General features: G+C 38.0%; 3 protein-coding genes across 12 annotated transcripts; 2 read left to right on the top strand and 1 right to left on the bottom strand.

Annotated features, from left to right (window-relative positions):
- Window positions 1–7,256, top strand: LOC103698773. Of its 10 annotated transcripts, none has more exons than XM_039115352.1 (6): window positions 1–208; window positions 3,493–3,668; window positions 3,837–4,114; window positions 5,047–5,134; window positions 6,717–6,807; window positions 6,938–7,256. In XM_039115352.1, exons 2-6 carry the CDS (start codon window positions 3,595–3,597, stop codon window positions 6,989–6,991), a joined length of 585 nt encoding a protein of 194 aa, XP_038971280.1. In that variant the 5' UTR covers window positions 1–208; window positions 3,493–3,594; the 3' UTR covers window positions 6,992–7,256. The 10 variants fall into 10 exon arrangements, with proteins under 10 accessions (XP_038971280.1, XP_038971279.1, XP_038971283.1 ...); XM_039115351.1 differs by having other exon boundaries at window positions 3,490–3,668; XM_039115355.1 differs by having other exon boundaries at window positions 3,412–3,668; window positions 3,862–4,114.
- A 370-nt stretch (window positions 7,257–7,626) lies between these two features.
- LOC103698792 (polcalcin Phl p 7-like) lies at window positions 7,627–9,459 on the top strand. Its single transcript, XM_008780842.4, has one exon. It carries the CDS (start codon window positions 9,001–9,003, stop codon window positions 9,223–9,225), a length of 225 nt encoding a protein of 74 aa, XP_008779064.2. The 5' UTR covers window positions 7,627–9,000; the 3' UTR covers window positions 9,226–9,459.
- A 5,462-nt stretch (window positions 9,460–14,921) lies between these two features.
- On the bottom strand, window positions 14,922–17,758 carry LOC120104456. The gene is made up of 2 exons (XM_039115652.1): window positions 17,532–17,758; window positions 14,922–15,574 (listed from the first exon to the last, which is right to left on the bottom strand). Exons 1-2 carry the CDS (start codon window positions 17,539–17,541, stop codon window positions 14,922–14,924), a joined length of 663 nt encoding a protein of 220 aa, XP_038971580.1. The 5' UTR covers window positions 17,542–17,758.

Genomic DNA, 17,758 nt, shown 5'->3' with positions numbered 1-17,758 from the left:
GGCTGAAAAAAGAAAGAAAGAAAGAAGGAAAGAGAGAGAGAGAGAGAAAGAAAGAAGGCAATCCGCCGTCCTAATATAAAATCCATTTTATCCGGTCTCCGCCGCCGCCTCCGCACCTGAAATCGAACTCTCCCACAACCTACACCAAGAACACCGGCTCCCTCCCCCTACCCTACTCCGGTATCTCTCCACGAATCCCCCACCGAAGGTATGGAAACACCCTTCGTGCTTGCTTTTCTTGCAGGGATCTCTTGTTTCATTCTAACTCTCGAGTTTTCGATCTGGTGATAGCCTTCTCTGGGTTATCGATTCTATTGGATGATGAATTTGGTTTGATTGATGTGCTTTTTGGCCTTTTTTGGGCCTTTTTTCTTGATCATTTGTTGCTTATTTATGGTTGCATTAGTGAAATGAGTGCTCTTTTTTTCGATTTTGGATTCCGATCTGATTTAATTGAAGTAGTTCTTAGAGACATGATCATCTGGGTAAAATCCATTTTGTTGTTCCCGAAACTGTCTGCACGACAATGCCAAGTGGTGGTAGAGTTTGAAAGCGAATAGGAAAAAAAAGGAGAAAGAAAAATCGGGAATTGGTTTTGTGTACGGGTTTCTCTAGCGGGGTTAAACTATGGTGTTCACACTTTCACTTGTAGTGGTCCATGTAGTTAGATTAGGATCGATAATGGAGTTTGAGGTCAAGAATGTCAGGTTGTGATTATAAATGGAAGTCGATGTTGTTTTGGGGGCAAGAGTGTTTCTGGGTTGAGCTTTTGAATTGACTTTCTTTCTTGGGATCATATAAATGGGGAAGGTAATGGACTGAAGATTGGAATTTGGAGCTGACAAATACCGCACATGGAATGTTTATTATGCCGTCTGTTCTTTTTTACTCCTCTTTTTTTACCAGATTAAGTTATTAAGAATATCCTATTAGTAGCTTCTATTTTTTTTATTATGGAAAAAATGAAAATAGGTGTAAATGAACACAATGTAAATTTTACCTTTCATGCTAATGAAATATAAAAACAGAGCATGCTTTATGCAGTTTTCTGCATTTTTTGTTCCTGTTCCTTTCTTTTCTTTTTGTTTCTTTTCTTTTTTTCTGATGCATTAACTTAACTTGATAATCTTAAAAATGGTCAAAAAGCTTTTGTTTCCATGTGAAAGGAAACATAGCTTCTTCAAGTAAAGCAAGTTATTTCTAGAGTAACATTGGGCCACATCTTGCTATTGTTACGGCAATTGCAGGTAATTAGGTGAAAGGTAATTATACATTTAGAGTCTGTTTGGATGCTCGAACTCAATATTCAGGGATATATCATGCATCAGAGCAGAATTTAAAGTCAAGAATGAAGATGGAGAGAAGAGATGGGGGGGGGGGGGATGGAGAGAAGAGATGGGGGGGGGGGGGGGGGGGGGGCATGGGGGGATCAAATTGAAGCATCCATGCCAATTTTGGGGAAAATTTGATTGATCTGAGAGGTGATTTATCTTAACCAACCCCCCCCCCCCCCCCCCCCCCCAAAAAAAAAAAAAGCCCAAAGGAAAGAAAAAAGAAAAATCAGAATTTGCAATTCAGAGGTTCCCTGATTGCTTAAACTTCCTCACTTTTTTTGCCTCTTTCTAAAAGGAACCTTCAGTGGCCCGGACAGCTAAGCTGTGAATAATTAGCCTGGGCATCCAAACAGCCCCTTACTAAATGGTCAAGTCATGCACAGTTTCAATTTTTATAAAAGACTAATATAGTACATATTACAACATTGCAACTATATTTTTTCATTTCATGCAATGATTTTCATTTAATAAATATAATTCCTGAAAGGTGATCTATGGTAGTTTCTGTGTTCTCGTTATAAAGGTACATAGATCTTGTTCCAACATGCAGTTGTTGTTGGGCTTAATGAGCTAAAGGATAATATATTATTGCCAGTTTAGAAAATGGATTTAGGATCAACTTTCATCGTAACAAATTATCACATAATGGTTACTTCTGTCATGCTGGAGAACATCCCATTCATTCTTACATTACTTGGAAGGAGGAATCATGTTGAATTTATTTAAAATGTCAAGTTGTAATTCAAGAAAGTCATGGATTGAGATATAAGTAACTCACTATGGATTGAGAAAGTACAGGCAGTTTCTTATGCTTTAAATGCACACTTAATCAAGTTGATACAATTTTCGTTTTGTAAAGTGTTGATACAGCTTTCTTGGGGGTAGTCTTGGAAAGCTTCCATACTAGAGGTAGTTGTAACCCAAGTACATGGCAGCAAGTCATATTGCTTTTGAAGAGCTAAAAGTTCCCACTCAGGCAATTTTGTTTTGCAAAAGGTGGATAAGATAGTACTCTTAAGGGGGGGTGTGGTTGGATGCCCAAATAACCTATGCTTTGGATAAGGTCCTTATCAGAATTTCATATGAGGAGATAGAAACCGTAGAGGAAGAATCATTGAGATTGAAAGCTCTCCTAAGCACACAATTCCTTCAAAAGATTGGGACTACTTATTCCATCTAAAAGGTGATCTACCATATCTGGCTCCTTCAGGAATTTTTAGATCCTAAGGTTTCTGTATTTTAAAAAAAAAAATTCTTTGTTCCCATCGCAAATATTTTTCTCCAACTATATAAAGAATATTCATTGAATAGCCTGTGTGAGCATCCAAACAGACCCTAAATGTTTTTGTTGTGAACTGTGGCAAGATGTAAGACATGTGAGCATAAAATGCCCAATGCAACTGAATACAACAATTGAAGGAACAATAATGACGGTGATAGCAGAAACTAATAAATAAAATTTCAATCTAGCAACTGCCAGGGAGCCTGTCTCTGGTTAACTCCATAATTCACCTTGATATGTAATGAAAGTATAGGCTATCCGACATAATATGATCCTTGATACATAAAGTACAAGGTAAACGCGCTGATGTGAATGTTAATCATAAAAATAAACTGCCTTCTGCTATCTATTTGGGGTTGGTTTTGTGTCTCGTACTTATGAAATAATTCTAATCCAAGTCTAAGACTTGCAAAGTGCAAAATGTCATGAAATCCACTACCCCCATTTAAGTTGATTTTGGCACTTCTGTTTGATCTTTTAATAGTTTTGGATATTTTAAATCAATGTTATCCCCCTCTTTAAGGAGTAATCTCTGGCTTATGCTGTATGTGGCCAAAGAGTTCAAATTGGCTCCTTTTTATGCTGTTATTAGTACTACCCTTAACCTTGTTATAAGCTACTAATTTTGATTTCTGTTCTTCTGAGTTTTATCAGGACTTAGCTTTGTGCATGCAGTGCTCTTATTATGCTCATGAGTTAGTTTTGCTGGGTGACATTCTTATATTTGTAAAGCTGGTTTATTGGCTATTTTGTAACCTTTTCATTTAAGCTTTTATGATTGCATACTACTTACAGATTGCATCTCTGTGGCATCCACCTTCTTTAATTTAGTTATCCTTTCTGATCCTTAATGGGTGTAAACATTTGCTTAAGAAGTTAAGAAACTATAAGAAGAGTTTGGGACTTTGATGCTGACATTGGTGAACAAGAAGATGACATTGGGACTTTGGTACTGATTCGAAGTGAGAAGCTCATTCCATGTACTGCTACTTGACCTGTTACGCAGGCTTACTGTGTGATGTTAGATGGATAGTCCACCGGGTTTATATGGGGTAGGTGCTTATTGTCACAAAGCTGCTTTCACACACACACCCTTTCTTCCTTTTTAAAGCAATTCTCTTGTGCTTATGCTTGTCTGTTTGTGCATGTCCTGTTGTTTCATAGATATTAAAATTGTAATGAGATTTTAGTGTATGTACTCATTCTACCAACCGCACCAGCTCAATTTTGTCAATCATTATACAGAACAGTTGTTGTTTGGGAGGTCTAGCCAAAAGCGAATCAACAGACAGAGCATTGAACGTCCATCAAGAGTGGAACTTAGGCTGCTCATCAATCTATAGAAAAAGGTTATGGTCATCAAGTCCAGACAAAATGGAAAATAATACCAGCAATTTTCACTCCCCTGAAGCGCATCTGTCTTCAAGTCCTGCTTCTGTAGGTGAAGAAAAGAGATTTTCAGAGGAAAATGGGAATAACTCTTCATTTATCAACCAAGGTCAGTTTTTATTGAAATGTGATATAGATTTTGAGCATGATACATTATAAATTATTGCATATAACTCTAATGCTTCACTACTTTGTGCTACACACCATATAATTTAAGTTCCAAGACATCCTAAAGGAATGCCCATTCATCTTGTTGGATCAGTCTATTGATTCATAATTTACTTTCTTTTAGCTTTTACATTATTTAGTTTAATCCTCAATTGATTTATAATTATAGTTTCAATTTAATCCTACACATGGTAGCCACCTCTTTAATGTTGCTTCTTACATAATCATATCCTTGGCTGTTCTTCTTTAGAGAATCTATATCAAGGCTTTATAAAGGATGGAAATGAAGAGCCTGTAGTTGCTCAAAAGTTCTCTTGCTATGCACATCTTTCACCTTTATCCATGATAGATTGACTTGACCATGGTTTTGTAACACCCGTAAAATGAATTTAAAAAATAAACTCTGGCCGGTCCTCCAGGTTTGGATAAACCCACAAGGGTGAAAAGGGGAATGAAGACATATTTACATGTTTGAATTGATTGATTTAAACTGATTGTTAAAATCTAAGCAGGAAGCAGATTACCAAATTTTTCATTGCTTGTCTATAGATTATGAAGAATTAGCAAGACTTCAATTTCCTAAAATTTTCATTGGCAAGTCCATTAAAAATTTCTATAACTTATGTGAAATATAGAGTACACAAGAAATATTAAGAGGGAAAAAATTAATTTAAATCATGTAGCAATCATGAGTTTAGCGGACAGTCTTCTTCCTTGGGTCCTACATTGGTTTCAGTATGTTTACATTGGTAGAAAGTTTTAACTTTGTCGGCCATTTGCTATCCATTTCTATTTTATTCCTGTACTTTGGTTTAAAAGTACAAAATGCTTTTGTGACAAATGTTAAGGGAATTTGCTTATTTTGTTGTGTAGCTTCTATAGCCTGGAATGAGATGAGAAGGGAATGGGTTGGAGACCGGTCAAAACATTCCCATAGAAGATCAAGAGAACCTGTAATAAGGTAAGGTACCTTATTTGAATATCGGTTGCATTCATATTCTGTTCTTTCAGTAACTAGATTGGTACTTATGGCTTGCCTTGTAATTCAATTCCTTCGATTGAGCCAACAATATAAGCTTTTTTGCTTCTATTATTTTGTAATAATTAAAGCATTATTTATTTTTCTTCCCACCTGCTTCCTGTCGGTTGATAGAACTCCCCTACATGCCTTAATTTTATAACCTTCTTTGGTATGTTAGTATCTTCTTATGTTGTGTTAGCATCATCTGTTATTCTGTTGCTATTCTGCAAATATCTTGTAGGCCTACAGTCTTACTTCTGGCCAAAGTCACAGTATATCTGTTTATAAAATCTACATATATTTGTATTTATATGTGTATGTGTATTCTGAAAGGATAAAACTTAATATATATTATGTCATCTCTTATGGTGCATGGATCACATTAAAATTTATTACTGAACTTGTTTAATTTGTCTTAAGAGGCTGATGAAATGCTTTAAGGAAGTACATCGTTTCTTAAGCTCAATATAGTGCAAGGTCTCCCCATTTATTAATAATAATAATACAAAGTTGCCTTATTCCAAGGTTTAAGTTACATGCTTCTTTTTTCTCCATGCATCCTACTAAGAGCTGCATATGCTGTCAATTCCAGTGTGGAGCTAAGGATACTATGAATAATTTGCTGTTGGTTTCTAGTTGTTTCTTTTTTTTCTAGGAAGCACAGCACGTTTCATTTGTATTTGGGGTCAAAATGCATAATGCACTGGACTTTCAAGCATTCTTGCTGTTTAACTTGAAAGCATACAGGTTTGAAATATGTCCTAAAAAAGAGAGCTCTTTTTCATAAAAGTCACTAATTATTGATATAACTATTTGTATATAGCATTATCAATATTCAGAATATGATAGCGTATTTGAGATCATTCAACATAATAAAAAAGAATTACAAATTGTTAATGAATCCTTTCATCTTGGATGATATGAAAGTATGTTCGTTGATTTACTCCAAAGTAACATACTTTCATAAATTTATTAAGCGACTAAATTTCTTCACAAGAAATGATAAACCTTTTGATGAATCCTAACTTCTTTGCCATAGTATTTGTTGTTGGCACTAAGAACTAAGCCCACAGGGTACCTCTTAACTTGGAAGGGTGGGTGAGAGCATTCTTGCTGGTGGTTCCCGCCGGTCAGTGCCAAGTGATGTTCTCTATCCAAGTGTTACTGCACTTACAAGGTTCCATTGTGTATTAAGTATTCTTGTCCATGCCAGACAGTAACGCAAATTATAAAATAGTAAATCCATGGCCTCATCAAAAATAAAATGGAAAATCATGGGGTTTCTGTGCAATATAAGATTACCAGAAAAACATGCAGCGAGTCCTCATTTTCCTATAAAAAATGATTTCTGTTCCTATTTTCTTATATTTCTATATAGGTGTTCAAAGATGTTGAATAGTTGGGAAAAAGCTTCTTGCTGGTTGTTATGGTCTCATACAATTCATGCATAAGTCATTGGCAGTGATCCTAAGAAAGATCTTATCTGTTACCATTTATTTAATTTCTTTGTTGGCTAATTCAGTGCGAACTTAAATTTCCCTTCTAGCTGGTGCACCACGTACGAGGACTTACTGTCAGTCGGTCAACCTTTTCCTCAGCCAATCCCATTATCTGTAAGTGATGGCACTTGTATTTTATATTTATGCAGCTTTTCCATTTTGAATTTGGAGGTGCTTTGGTGTTGGAAATGTATCCTTTTTTGACTGTATGCATGATAATTTATCACTTCGAGCAACTATGCAGGAAATGGTAGATTTTTTAGTGGATATCTGGTATGAAGAAGGGCTCTATGATTAGATGAGGAATCTCTACATGGCAGTTTCGCTGTTGCTATTCTTTATAGGCCTATAATCACCAGCTTGCAGCTCTTTTAGCATCATGACAAGAATCTACTTTGTTTTTTAAAATGTCAAGAACAAAAACAATGTTCGATATTAGATTTCTCTCTGACAGTTAAAGAAAGGCATTATTAGATATACTCAATTACAATTGTGATGCAAGGACCTTGTTAAGTAAGGTAAAAAGATTTCGCTTGGGAAAGTCTGGGAAGCTTGCTATATGAGTTTTAGAAGAAACCTATTATAGTATTGAAGATAAAGCTCTTGAATGGAAGTAATATTTCAGAGGCCTAGAATTCCTGTCATTGCATGTGGGAAGCAAAATGTTACTCCTCCAAGGATGTGTCGAGCTAATTTTATGCGTCATCTGTTGATCATCCATCAGAACTTAGGATTGTTTTGCCCATAATTTCGATTTCTGAATACCAGCCCCGTTTGTGGAACAGTCCAGCAATGTTTCGCCAAAAAGAGGGGGATCAATGGCAGGTGGAATCTGTTGACAAAGACTATTTATTTTCTATCATGTGGTGATGAAGAAAAAGGATGCCGTTTGGATTGTTTTATTTGATCCTCCTAGTATACACTAGTAGTTAGTGGAAGTCTTTGAGTAATCATATAATCATGTTTATGGTGTATGATTTAGTAGAGTTAAGGATTACTAGGTTGCAAAAGAACCAAGCTGTTTCAAAACAGCTCAGGGTAGTCTTTAGTAATAGGCTATTGAGTTAGTCAAATGAAAGATTAAAGCATGATTCATAAATGATAGGCTTGTTCATAGACGAAGCTTAAAACATGATTTGTAAATAATGTTAGAACTATTACCTAGAAATTGCTATTTTGTTATTATAGAACTGGGTTATAAAAGAATAACCTACTAAAATAAATTTAGAAGATTGAAAAAAATTTGCCTAGATCGAAGCGTAATGCACACTGCTCTAAGAATGTGATTTGCCTCGTATATGCGGGTCTGCAGATATCTCATCTTCCAGGTGCAACAATCCAGCTCAGCCTGATCCTCCTCTAACAAGCATAATTGCTAGGAGACTTTATCCGATTGATTCTTTCAAATGCCTAGAAAAAAATAGAAGAATCAAAAAAAAAAAGAAAAGAAGTATTTTCTGTCTCAATCACTCTTAGGAAGCAAAGGAAACAGAGAAAATAAAGCGGAGAGTGGATTGAGTAATTTAAGATGCTGGACGTAAAGCCTACCTATAAACTCTGTCAGATGATTAAGAAGACATGATGGTTTTCAAAGATACGTAATATTTCATAAACATTGCATCTTATTGGAAACCAAAGTTTTCTTTCAAAGAGTCGCAATTCTTCTAAAAAAAACGTAGAAAAAAAAATTAAATCATTTAAACCAACTAAAATTTAGAAGATACGAAAAAATTTAAATCTTTTTAAAATTAAAATCTCAATAAATAAAACTAGGAATTAATATGCAGTAGGTTTGTTCAAGCATGTCCAATAAGTTAAAATGAGTTTTAATACCTTTCCATATGACAATTTCACAAGAATTGTGCATCCTAACTTGGCTAATATTCTGCCCCGGAAGTTGTGACGGAGACTAGGGTATTGTCAGTAGGAGCATGGTTTCAAAACACCGTCAACTGGTACTGTGAATGAGTCGGATTAACTCATGACCCAACTTGTTTAGGCATAGCCTGATCTAATTTTTCGGTTCCGTGACTGGGTCTAAAATATGATCCATTTTGGGTCTAAAGAGAAGACAGAGAGATCTACTGTTCAAAAGAAAAATCCCCGCTTCCAAAGGAAGATCCAACTATTTCTCGTACATTCCCCGTCTTCGATCATACACCCTTCTCGCCACCTCCTCTTCACCCATCTCTCTCTCTCTTTCCCTTCCTCTCTCAAACACACACGTAGAGATAAAGAGAAGAAAGAAAAAGAAGTTACTCCCAGAGCGCTGATAAGGCTAACAAAGATGGGGGATTGACACCAGAGATGGAGAGGATGTTCAAGCGCTTTGACACCAACGGCGACGGGAAGATCTCATTGGCCGAGCTTGGGGAAGCCCTCCGCACCCTCGGCTCCACCTCCGCTGATGACGTCCATCGCATGATGGCGGAGATCGACGCCGATGGTGATGGCTACATCGACTTCAGCGAGTTCTCCGCCTTCTGCCGCGCCAACCCTGGCCTTATGAAGGACGTCGCTAAGGTGTTCTAGGCTCGTTCCATTCTTAATTTCTTCTCTCTTTCTTTTGTTTTTTCTTTCTTTCTTCTTCTTCTTCTTTTTCTTTTGAGAGTTTTCTTATACCTTGTTTCCGTTGAGAAGTCTTTGTGGCCTTCCACGTTGCCATGCATATTTTATTGTGTAATGACGATTTATGGAGCTTTATTAGCTTAATGTGCACCGTCATGAAAATTCGTGATAAAACATTCGAAAATGTGGTTTGCTTTACAGTATCTATCTCGACTAAGCGTGGATTTTGACTGTGATTTGAAATCGTTTCAACGGCAGAAAAGAGTAGGCTAGTTTAGAATTATAGGAAAAGGAGTAAAACCCTTCGTCCCCTCCCCATGTAGGCAACAGATGTTATTTGATTTAATTCAATTGCTTTATTTTATTTTATTTTTGGTAAAAACAGCATTTTATATGGTTCTAACGTAAGTACATCCTGCCAAGTCAAATGAAAGTAAAAGATACAATCAAGGGGATATAACTGTTGTTGTCGTTCAGATGAACTTTTCGGAGTGTCGGGTTACAAATGAAGTGATTTGCCTCCCGAAACACATGTGCTGTCTGGAAGGAAGCAAACTCTCGGACCAGTTTACGGGTCTTGCGGATCAGTGGGTGGCCATCTTTATACCTATCCACTCTCTGAATCCAGTCAATCACCGTGGAGAAGTCTCTCTTGAAGCATACCTTATCGGCATCGAGTTCGTGCCTCGCATAAGAGATGTCTTTTCAGGCTATCCGTAACTCCGCTCCAACAATGGACAGACCTGGAGTGCGCCGACCTCCAGCTGCAATCAGTCTGCTAAAACGGTCTTTAATTATAAAGCCCATACCTTTCAAAGCACCATCCACCGATATACTACCATCAAAGTTTACTTTAAAATGACCAAGGGTGGGGCCCTACCATGCCTCCGGAAGTTGTTCAAACGTGCTGACCTATGACGCGTACTAGATCTAGGAATGGGCTGGATGAACAAGGAATCTGCGGTACATGTAATTATCCAGCACAAGATGCGATCGATTCCTCGGGAAGGATAAAAAAAGAAATGAGAGAAAGCTTAAAAATCTGTATTTTTGGAATAAATAAAAATATTAATGGCATCTGTTCGCGTGCACTACACCTGTCAAAATCCAGCGATCAATGTATAGAGGTCCAACGATCCAGTCCTCGGCCCAGCGCTTAAAAAGTCGCTGAGGTACGGGCCAAAAGGACGGGTGGGCTTCGGTCTATCATGATAGAAATGAGACAGAGCCAGGGCGCTGGGCTTTGGGCCAGAGCTAGTGGATTTAAGTGGCCCAGTCCGAAACACGTTTAGTGGGCTGCAAGCCGATTCAAGGCCCAGCTGTTCCAGAGCGTAACTAGTAATTTGCTACAATGTTGTCACAGCATAGGAATTGTAGTCCTAATCAATATTCGTGATTGATAAATTAAAAGTAATTCTTTTGAGGAAACAAAGAAGATACTTCATCAGGATTCCACAGTCACATGTTTGCCGAAATAATAGTACTCGAAATAGAGTTGAATTTCTTTTAAAAAAATATTGCATTATGTGCTATTTAAATGGCCAAACAAGGAATTCAGATGATTAGTGGCAGATGTAAAAACATCTTTATAGAGGATCATAATAGAACCAAACTTTAAGAAGCAAAGCATACCTGGATCCATTGATAGACTGATTGCTTAAAGCTTCCTTTCCTTCCAGATGATCAAATCTTTTGTTCGTATCTCCCTCTTGGCCCCTGTTCGAACACCCAGGCGATGGAGTCCTTTTTCTGTGTTCACTTACTAGGCAGAGGGTGAGACCCGTTATGTTATCCTACCATCAAGGATAATGCGTCCACTTCTCACGGGATTGTAACTGACCACGATGTGGTCATGTGGGTCAAAACCCAACATTCTCCCACTTGACCCATATGACCATACTTTAGTTAGAAATGATATAAACATTAGGCGCGCATCATTCTAATCCATATATAGTCACTTGGGTCATCATAATACCATAATTAAACAACTTACTAATGCGAGTCAAGGCGGTTCCACATCAATATAATGACACAGTTCCTTCCAAGTACCACAACACTAGCAAATTATTTAACCATAGTCCATAAATGAGAAGTATCTTTAATGGTCAAACATTATGTCTTTGTCAAAGACAATTCCTGTAATCATACATTCAAACCCATACATGTACATATATTTGAAGAACAGGAAAAACAGAAACATAATCAATTATATCTAAGTGTCAAAGAAATAAACATAATACAATCCTCAACTAATATCATGGATTACAACTAAGACCCATTCTTTCAACATGCTCTTTAAAAGTCTTCGGTTGTAAACCTTTTGTTAAAGGATCTGCAATCATGAGCTCTGTCCTCATATTTTCTATAGACACATTTTGTTTCTGAACTTCCTCCTTGACAACAAAATATTTAAGCTCAATGTGCTTGGCACCATTAGAATATTTGTCGTTTCTGGAGAAATGGACGGCTGCAGTATTGTCACAAAAGATTCTCAGCGGCCTGGCAATAGAGTCGACAACCCCAAGTCCCGAGATAAAGTTACGCAGCCACAAACTATGAACCGTGGCCTCAAAGCATGCCACAAATTCTGCTTCCATGGTGGACGAAGCAGTGCTTGTCTGTTTGGCACTTTTCCATGAGATTGCTCCTCCAGCTAATAGGAACAAATAGCCAAACGTTGACTTTCTACTATCCACACATCCAGCAAAGTCTGAATCCGAATAGCCAATCACCTCAAGGCTATCTGACTTTCTATATGTAAGCATGTAATTCTTTGTTCCTTGCAAGTATCTCATCACCTTCTTTGCAGCTTTCCAGTGATCCATCCCTGGATTACTTTGGTATCTTCCTAGCATTCCAACTGCAAAACTGATGTCCGGTCTGGTACAGGTCTGAGCGTACATCAAGCTACCAACTGCAGAAGCATAAGGTATATTTTCCATCTGCTTACGTTCCAATTCATTCTGTGGGCATTGCATGAGACTAAATTTATCCCCTTTCTGAATTGGAACAACACTGGCTGAACAATTCTCCATACCAAATCTCTCTAGAACTCTGTCTATATATGCCTTTTGAGACAACCCTAACAATCCACGTGATCGATCACGAAATATTTCAATGCCTATCACGTAGGTTGCCTCATTCATATCTTTCATTTCAAAGTTCTTTGAGAGAAAAACCTTAGTTTCATACAATAAGCCAAGATCACTACTGGCAAGCAATATGTCATCAACATATAGGACCAAAAAGATAAACTTGCTCCCACTGACCTTCAGGTATATACACCGATCAACAGTGTTTTCCTTAAAACCGAAGGAAATGATGGTATCATTGAACTTGCGATACCATTGTCGGGAAGCTTGTTTAAGACCATATATTGACTTCTTTAATTTGCAAACCATGTGTTCTTTTTCCTTTAATGGAAAACCTTCGGGCTGGTCCATATAGACTTCTTCATCTAAACTCCCATTCAGAAAAGCAGTTTTTACATCCATTTGGTGCAACTCTAAATCATAATGTGCAACCAAAGCCATAATAATTCTAAATGAGTCCTTTTTAGATACAGGAGAAAAGGTCTCTTTATAATCAATGCCTCCTTTCTGAGTGAAACCTTTGGCCACCAGTCTGGCTTTATGTCGTTCAACATTACCCTTTGAGTCGAGCTTGGTCTTAAAGACCCACTTACACCCAACTGTCTTACAACCTTCGGGCAAATCAACGACATCCCAGACTTCATTCTGATCCATTGATTTCAACTCATCTTTCATGGCATCAATCCATTTAATAGAATCAATACTTTCTATGGCTTGTTTAAAAGAAACCGGATCTTTTCTTGTCCCTATATCAAAATCAAATTCTTGTAGATAAACCATATAATCATTCGGAATGGCAGATCTCCTTTCTCTTTGAGATCTCCTTAATGTCATCCCTTGTGGTTCTTCTACAACTTGTTCAGTGGTGATAACTTCATTATGGAGTGTTTGATCATTAATTTGTTGTTCATTGTTATTAAACTGTGTGACAACTGTAGGAACAACAATTTTCTTAGAAGTCATGGGTAAAGGGACTTGCACCCTAACTTCTTGAATTTTCACATTTTGTGGTTTATCACTCTCACTGGTTTCACCATTCTCAATGAATTTGACATTACCGGTCTCTATAATTCTTGTACTATGGTTAGGACAGTAAATCCTATACCCTTTGGATTTTTCGGGATAACCTATAAAGTATCCACTAATCGTTCTAAAATCCAATTTCTTTTCATGTGGATTATAAATTCTGGCCTCCGCCGGACAACCCCAAACATGCAGGTGTCTTAAACTCGGTTTCCTTCCTGTCCATAACTCAAAAGGAGTTTTTGGAACTGCCTTACTAGGAACCCGGTTTAATATGTATACAGCGGTCTTAAGGGCTTCCATCCACAACGACATGGGTAACGGAAAATTACTTAACATACTCCTAACCATATCCATAAGAGTACGATTACGCCTTTCAGCTACTCCATTCTGCTGTGGCGTTCCCGGCATAGTGTATTGAGCACGTATGCCATGCTTTTCTAAGAGTTTAGCAAATGGGCCAGGGTGTTGTCCTGTTTCATCATACCTACCATAATATTCACCACCTCTATCAGACCTGACAATTTTCACCTTTCTATCTAATTGTCTTTCAACCTCAGTAATGTATACCTCTAGGACATCCACTGCCTGAGATTTTTCATGCAACAAATAGACATAACCATAACGTGAAAAATCATCAATAAAGGTGATAAAATACTTCTCTCCACCAAATGATGGGGAGTCAAAAGGCCCACAAATGTCTGTATGGATAATTTCAAGAAGTTCTTCACTTCTTGTGGCAACTTTCTTTGTGTGTTTGGTTTGCTTTCCCTTAATGCAGTCTACACACATACCGAGATCAGTAAAGTCTAAGTTTGACAAAATTCCATCCTTTACTAATCTCTCTAATCTTTCTTTGGATATATGACCCAATCTTTTATGCCACAAGTTAGAAGATTTTTCATTTATCAGGTTTCGTTTAATTCCAACATTATGATGCAAGGTCATAAGAGTTTCAGCAAAATGATTATCAAGATTTACTTTATATAATCCATCACACAAAACACCAGAACCAAGAAAGACATTGTCTTTGAAAAGACGCAAACTAGCATTTCCAATTTTAAAGAAATATCCTTCAATATCAAGTTTAGAAACAGAAATTAAATTTCTAGAAATAGAAGGAACATAAAGAGTCTGAAGCAAATCTAAATGACAACCAGTATTTAAAAGCAAACAATAGGTTCCAACAGCTGTTACAGGAACTCTAACCCCATTCCCCAAAAAGATAAAACTTTCATTTGGATCTTGCATCTGGGTTGTAAGGAATCCCTGCATCGTATTAGAAACATGAACATTAGAACCTGAGTCAAACCACCAAGTATTAGAAGGAACTTCAGTAAGGTTTGATTCAAAACATACATAAGCCAAAGGCTTACCTTTCTTTTCAAACCATGCCTTGCGTTTATGGCAGTCCTTCTGATAGTGTCCCAATTTTTTGCAGAAATGGCATCTATCTTTGTTTTGTTTCTTCTTATGAACCTCGGTATCATGATGAGGCTCTTTACCCTTGGATGGTCCACTCTTCATGCCCTTTCTTGGCTTCTTTCATTTTTTCCTGGCTCCATGACTTACAAGATTGACAGAATGATATCCTTGTTGCTTAAGTCTTGTCTCCTCTTGAACAAGCATACTGGTCAATTCATTCACATTCCACTTATCCTTAATAGTGTTATAGTGAATTTGAAATGATCCAAATTGAGGAGGCAAGGAGTTCAAAATAAATTGAACCAAAAAGGATTCATTCACATCCATCCCTAGAGCCTTCAGTTTAGCTGCTATATTTGTCATTTCAAGGATATGCTCATGCATCCCACAAGTACCATCAAATTTCATGGTGGTTAGTTTAGCCATTAATGTCCCAGCCAGAGACTTATCAGCAGATCGGAAACGTTCTTCCATAGTTTTCAATAATGCTTGAGCACTGTCACATTCAGGAAGCGTTGACTTGATATTATTCGCTATACTCATCCGCATAAACATAATGCTCAATCTGTTCGATCTTTCCCAAGTCTTATAAAAAGACCTTTCTTCCGAGCTGCTCAAATCAGTAATGTCAGCCGGTTTCTCAGATCGGAGTGCTAAATCAAGATCCAGAACACCTAGGTGAAACTGGACTTGTTCATTCCACTCTGAGAAATTAGTTCCATTAAAGATCGTAACAGATGAAGCTTGCGAATGAAGCGAAACAGGAATAGATACTGCAATAAGAAAATTAACAATAAGAAAATGCTTACAACATTAACACTTTGAGTTAGCAATAATGATGAATAACATAAATAGTATTACCATAATACACCTTTGGGTAGTAATCATGAAATACTAAATTACTATTATGGTGATTCCCAATTCACCTAGGAATAATTAATGATATAGGTCCAAAATTCAAATAGGTCTGTTGCCTTTGAGCATCCAAAACCTATTAAATCAAGGATACTCATTAATTATCCTAACTCAGCAAATCAATCATTTGAAAGTGGTGCACCTTTGGGCCAATCCATAATATCTCATGATTGAAAAACTGTAAGTCATAATTTGCAAAGTCATTATCTTAATACATGGGATTAGAGTATTTGATGACTTGATGTCTATTAAACATTCTAGTTGGATTACTTTGGCAACTACCAAACTATTTCATAATATAGACATCAAATTAAAATAATGACATTGCACATAATTGACAATTCATAATATGACAAATTAAAATAAAACATATATTTAATATTTTACTAATCTACACAATCAGTACATGTGTCATATCATGCTATCAAGTATGCTAAAATGTAAAATAAATGACAAAATTTTTATCACATTACCCTACAAGGACCTCTGCATAAATAATATATTTTATAGGGACTAAATTAACATATTTTGAGGACCTCTAAACAAGTGATATGCTTTACAGGGACTAAATTAAAATATTTTGTTTCTTATAGCCCTAGAAGGATGTCAGCATAAATAAAATGTTTCACAGGGGCTTAACAGAAACAATTTCATCCTTTAACAGCCCTCTAAGGACTTCACAATAAATAAAATATTTTATAGGGACTTAATAGAAACATTTTCAACTTGTAACAGCCCTCTAAGACTTCAGTATAAATGGTATGTTTCACAGGGACTTAAACAGAAACATTTCATTCTTTTATCATCCCCGGGAGGGCTGTATGAAACAATAAAATTTTCATAAGGGCTTAACTGAAAATTTTCCCATCAATTGACTAAACGAACTCGGGTTTTGGATCGAAACCCAAAAACCCGAACCCATTATGCCTGTTATGCCCCAGACGGGTTATCTATTCCGGGTTCGGGTCGAAACTCATGCCCAAAACCCGTTATGAATAAATTATTATTATTATTTTTTTTTAAAAGAACTGAAGACGGGTCGATCCCGACCCGTCTTCCTCCTCTTTTAGCGGCGGGCTAGGGTTCCGCCGAACCCAGCCCGCCAGCCTCCGGTCGCCGGGGCGGTGAGCGCGCCGCTTCCCTCCGGTGGACTCGCCGCCCGATGGCGAGCCCACCGGCGGTCGCACGCCAGCAGGCAACGCCGGCGGGTTGGGGTTCCGCCGAACCCAACCCGTCGGCTCTTAGGAGCAGCGGGAGGCGATCATGCCGCCGGACGAAGTGCCGCCCGACGGCGCCACCGAAATGGGCCCGACGCCGGACGAAACGCCGCCCGACGGCGTCACCCGCAGGAATACGCCGACCGACGGCGATCATCCGGTGAGTTTTATCTTCCGACCCGTCTCCCTTTTTTTTTTTTATGGAGTGGGAGGGAGACCATGGCCGGCGGCTACGCCGGATCTTCTGATGGCTCACGGCGGCATATGCCGGCCAGATCCGGCGTCAGCAGGGTGATTCTTTCTTTTTTTTTTTTTTTTTATGGTTGTTTCTCAAATCCATGAATCCGGCCCTGGGATGGAAGCCATGGCCGAGAGTCGACGCTGGATCCCGTGTCGGCTCTCGGTGCCATGGCCGGCTAGATCCAACATTGGGATGATCCATCCCTGCGGCCGTGGAGACTATCCATGGGACTGTCAAAATAGGGGTTTTACCATTTACTGTGATCTGGTTCTAGGATGAACCAGGCTCTGATACCACATGTAAAAACATCTTTATAGAGGATCATAATAGAACCAAACTTTAAGAAGCAAAGCATACCTGGATCCATTGATAGACTGATTGCTTAAAGCTTCCTTTCCTTCCAGATGATCAAATCTTTTGTTCGTATCTCCCTCTTGGCCCCTGTTCGAACACCCAGGCGATGGAGTCCTTTTTCTGTGTTCACTTACTAGGCAGAGGGTGAGACCCGTTATGTTATCCTACCATCAAGGATAATGCGTCCACTTCTCACGGGATTGTAACTGACCACGATGTGGTCATGTGGG

This window comes from Phoenix dactylifera, chromosome 18 (assembly GCF_009389715.1).
Source record: "Phoenix dactylifera cultivar Barhee BC4 chromosome 18, palm_55x_up_171113_PBpolish2nd_filt_p, whole genome shotgun sequence".
In the NCBI taxonomy this organism is placed as follows: domain Eukaryota; kingdom Viridiplantae; phylum Streptophyta; class Magnoliopsida; order Arecales; family Arecaceae; genus Phoenix; species Phoenix dactylifera.
The sequence above is the reverse complement of the archived record's forward strand: the minus strand, read 5'-3'. Positions and strand labels throughout refer to the sequence as shown.

Coding starts and splice junctions, on each gene's coding strand:
- LOC103698773 (XM_039115352.1), top strand. CDS start 3,595: ATGTACTGCTACTTGACCTGTTACGCAGGCTTACTGTGTGATGTTAGA. Junction 3,669..3,836: donor GTCCACCGGGTTTATATGGG/GTAGGTGCTTAT, acceptor CAACCGCACCAG/CTCAATTTTGTCAATCATTA. Junction 6,808..6,937: donor CTCAGCCAATCCCATTATCT/GTAAGTGATGGC, acceptor GCAACTATGCAG/GAAATGGTAGATTTTTTAGT.
- LOC103698792 (XM_008780842.4), top strand. CDS start 9,001: ATGGAGAGGATGTTCAAGCGCTTTGACACCAACGGCGACGGGAAGATC.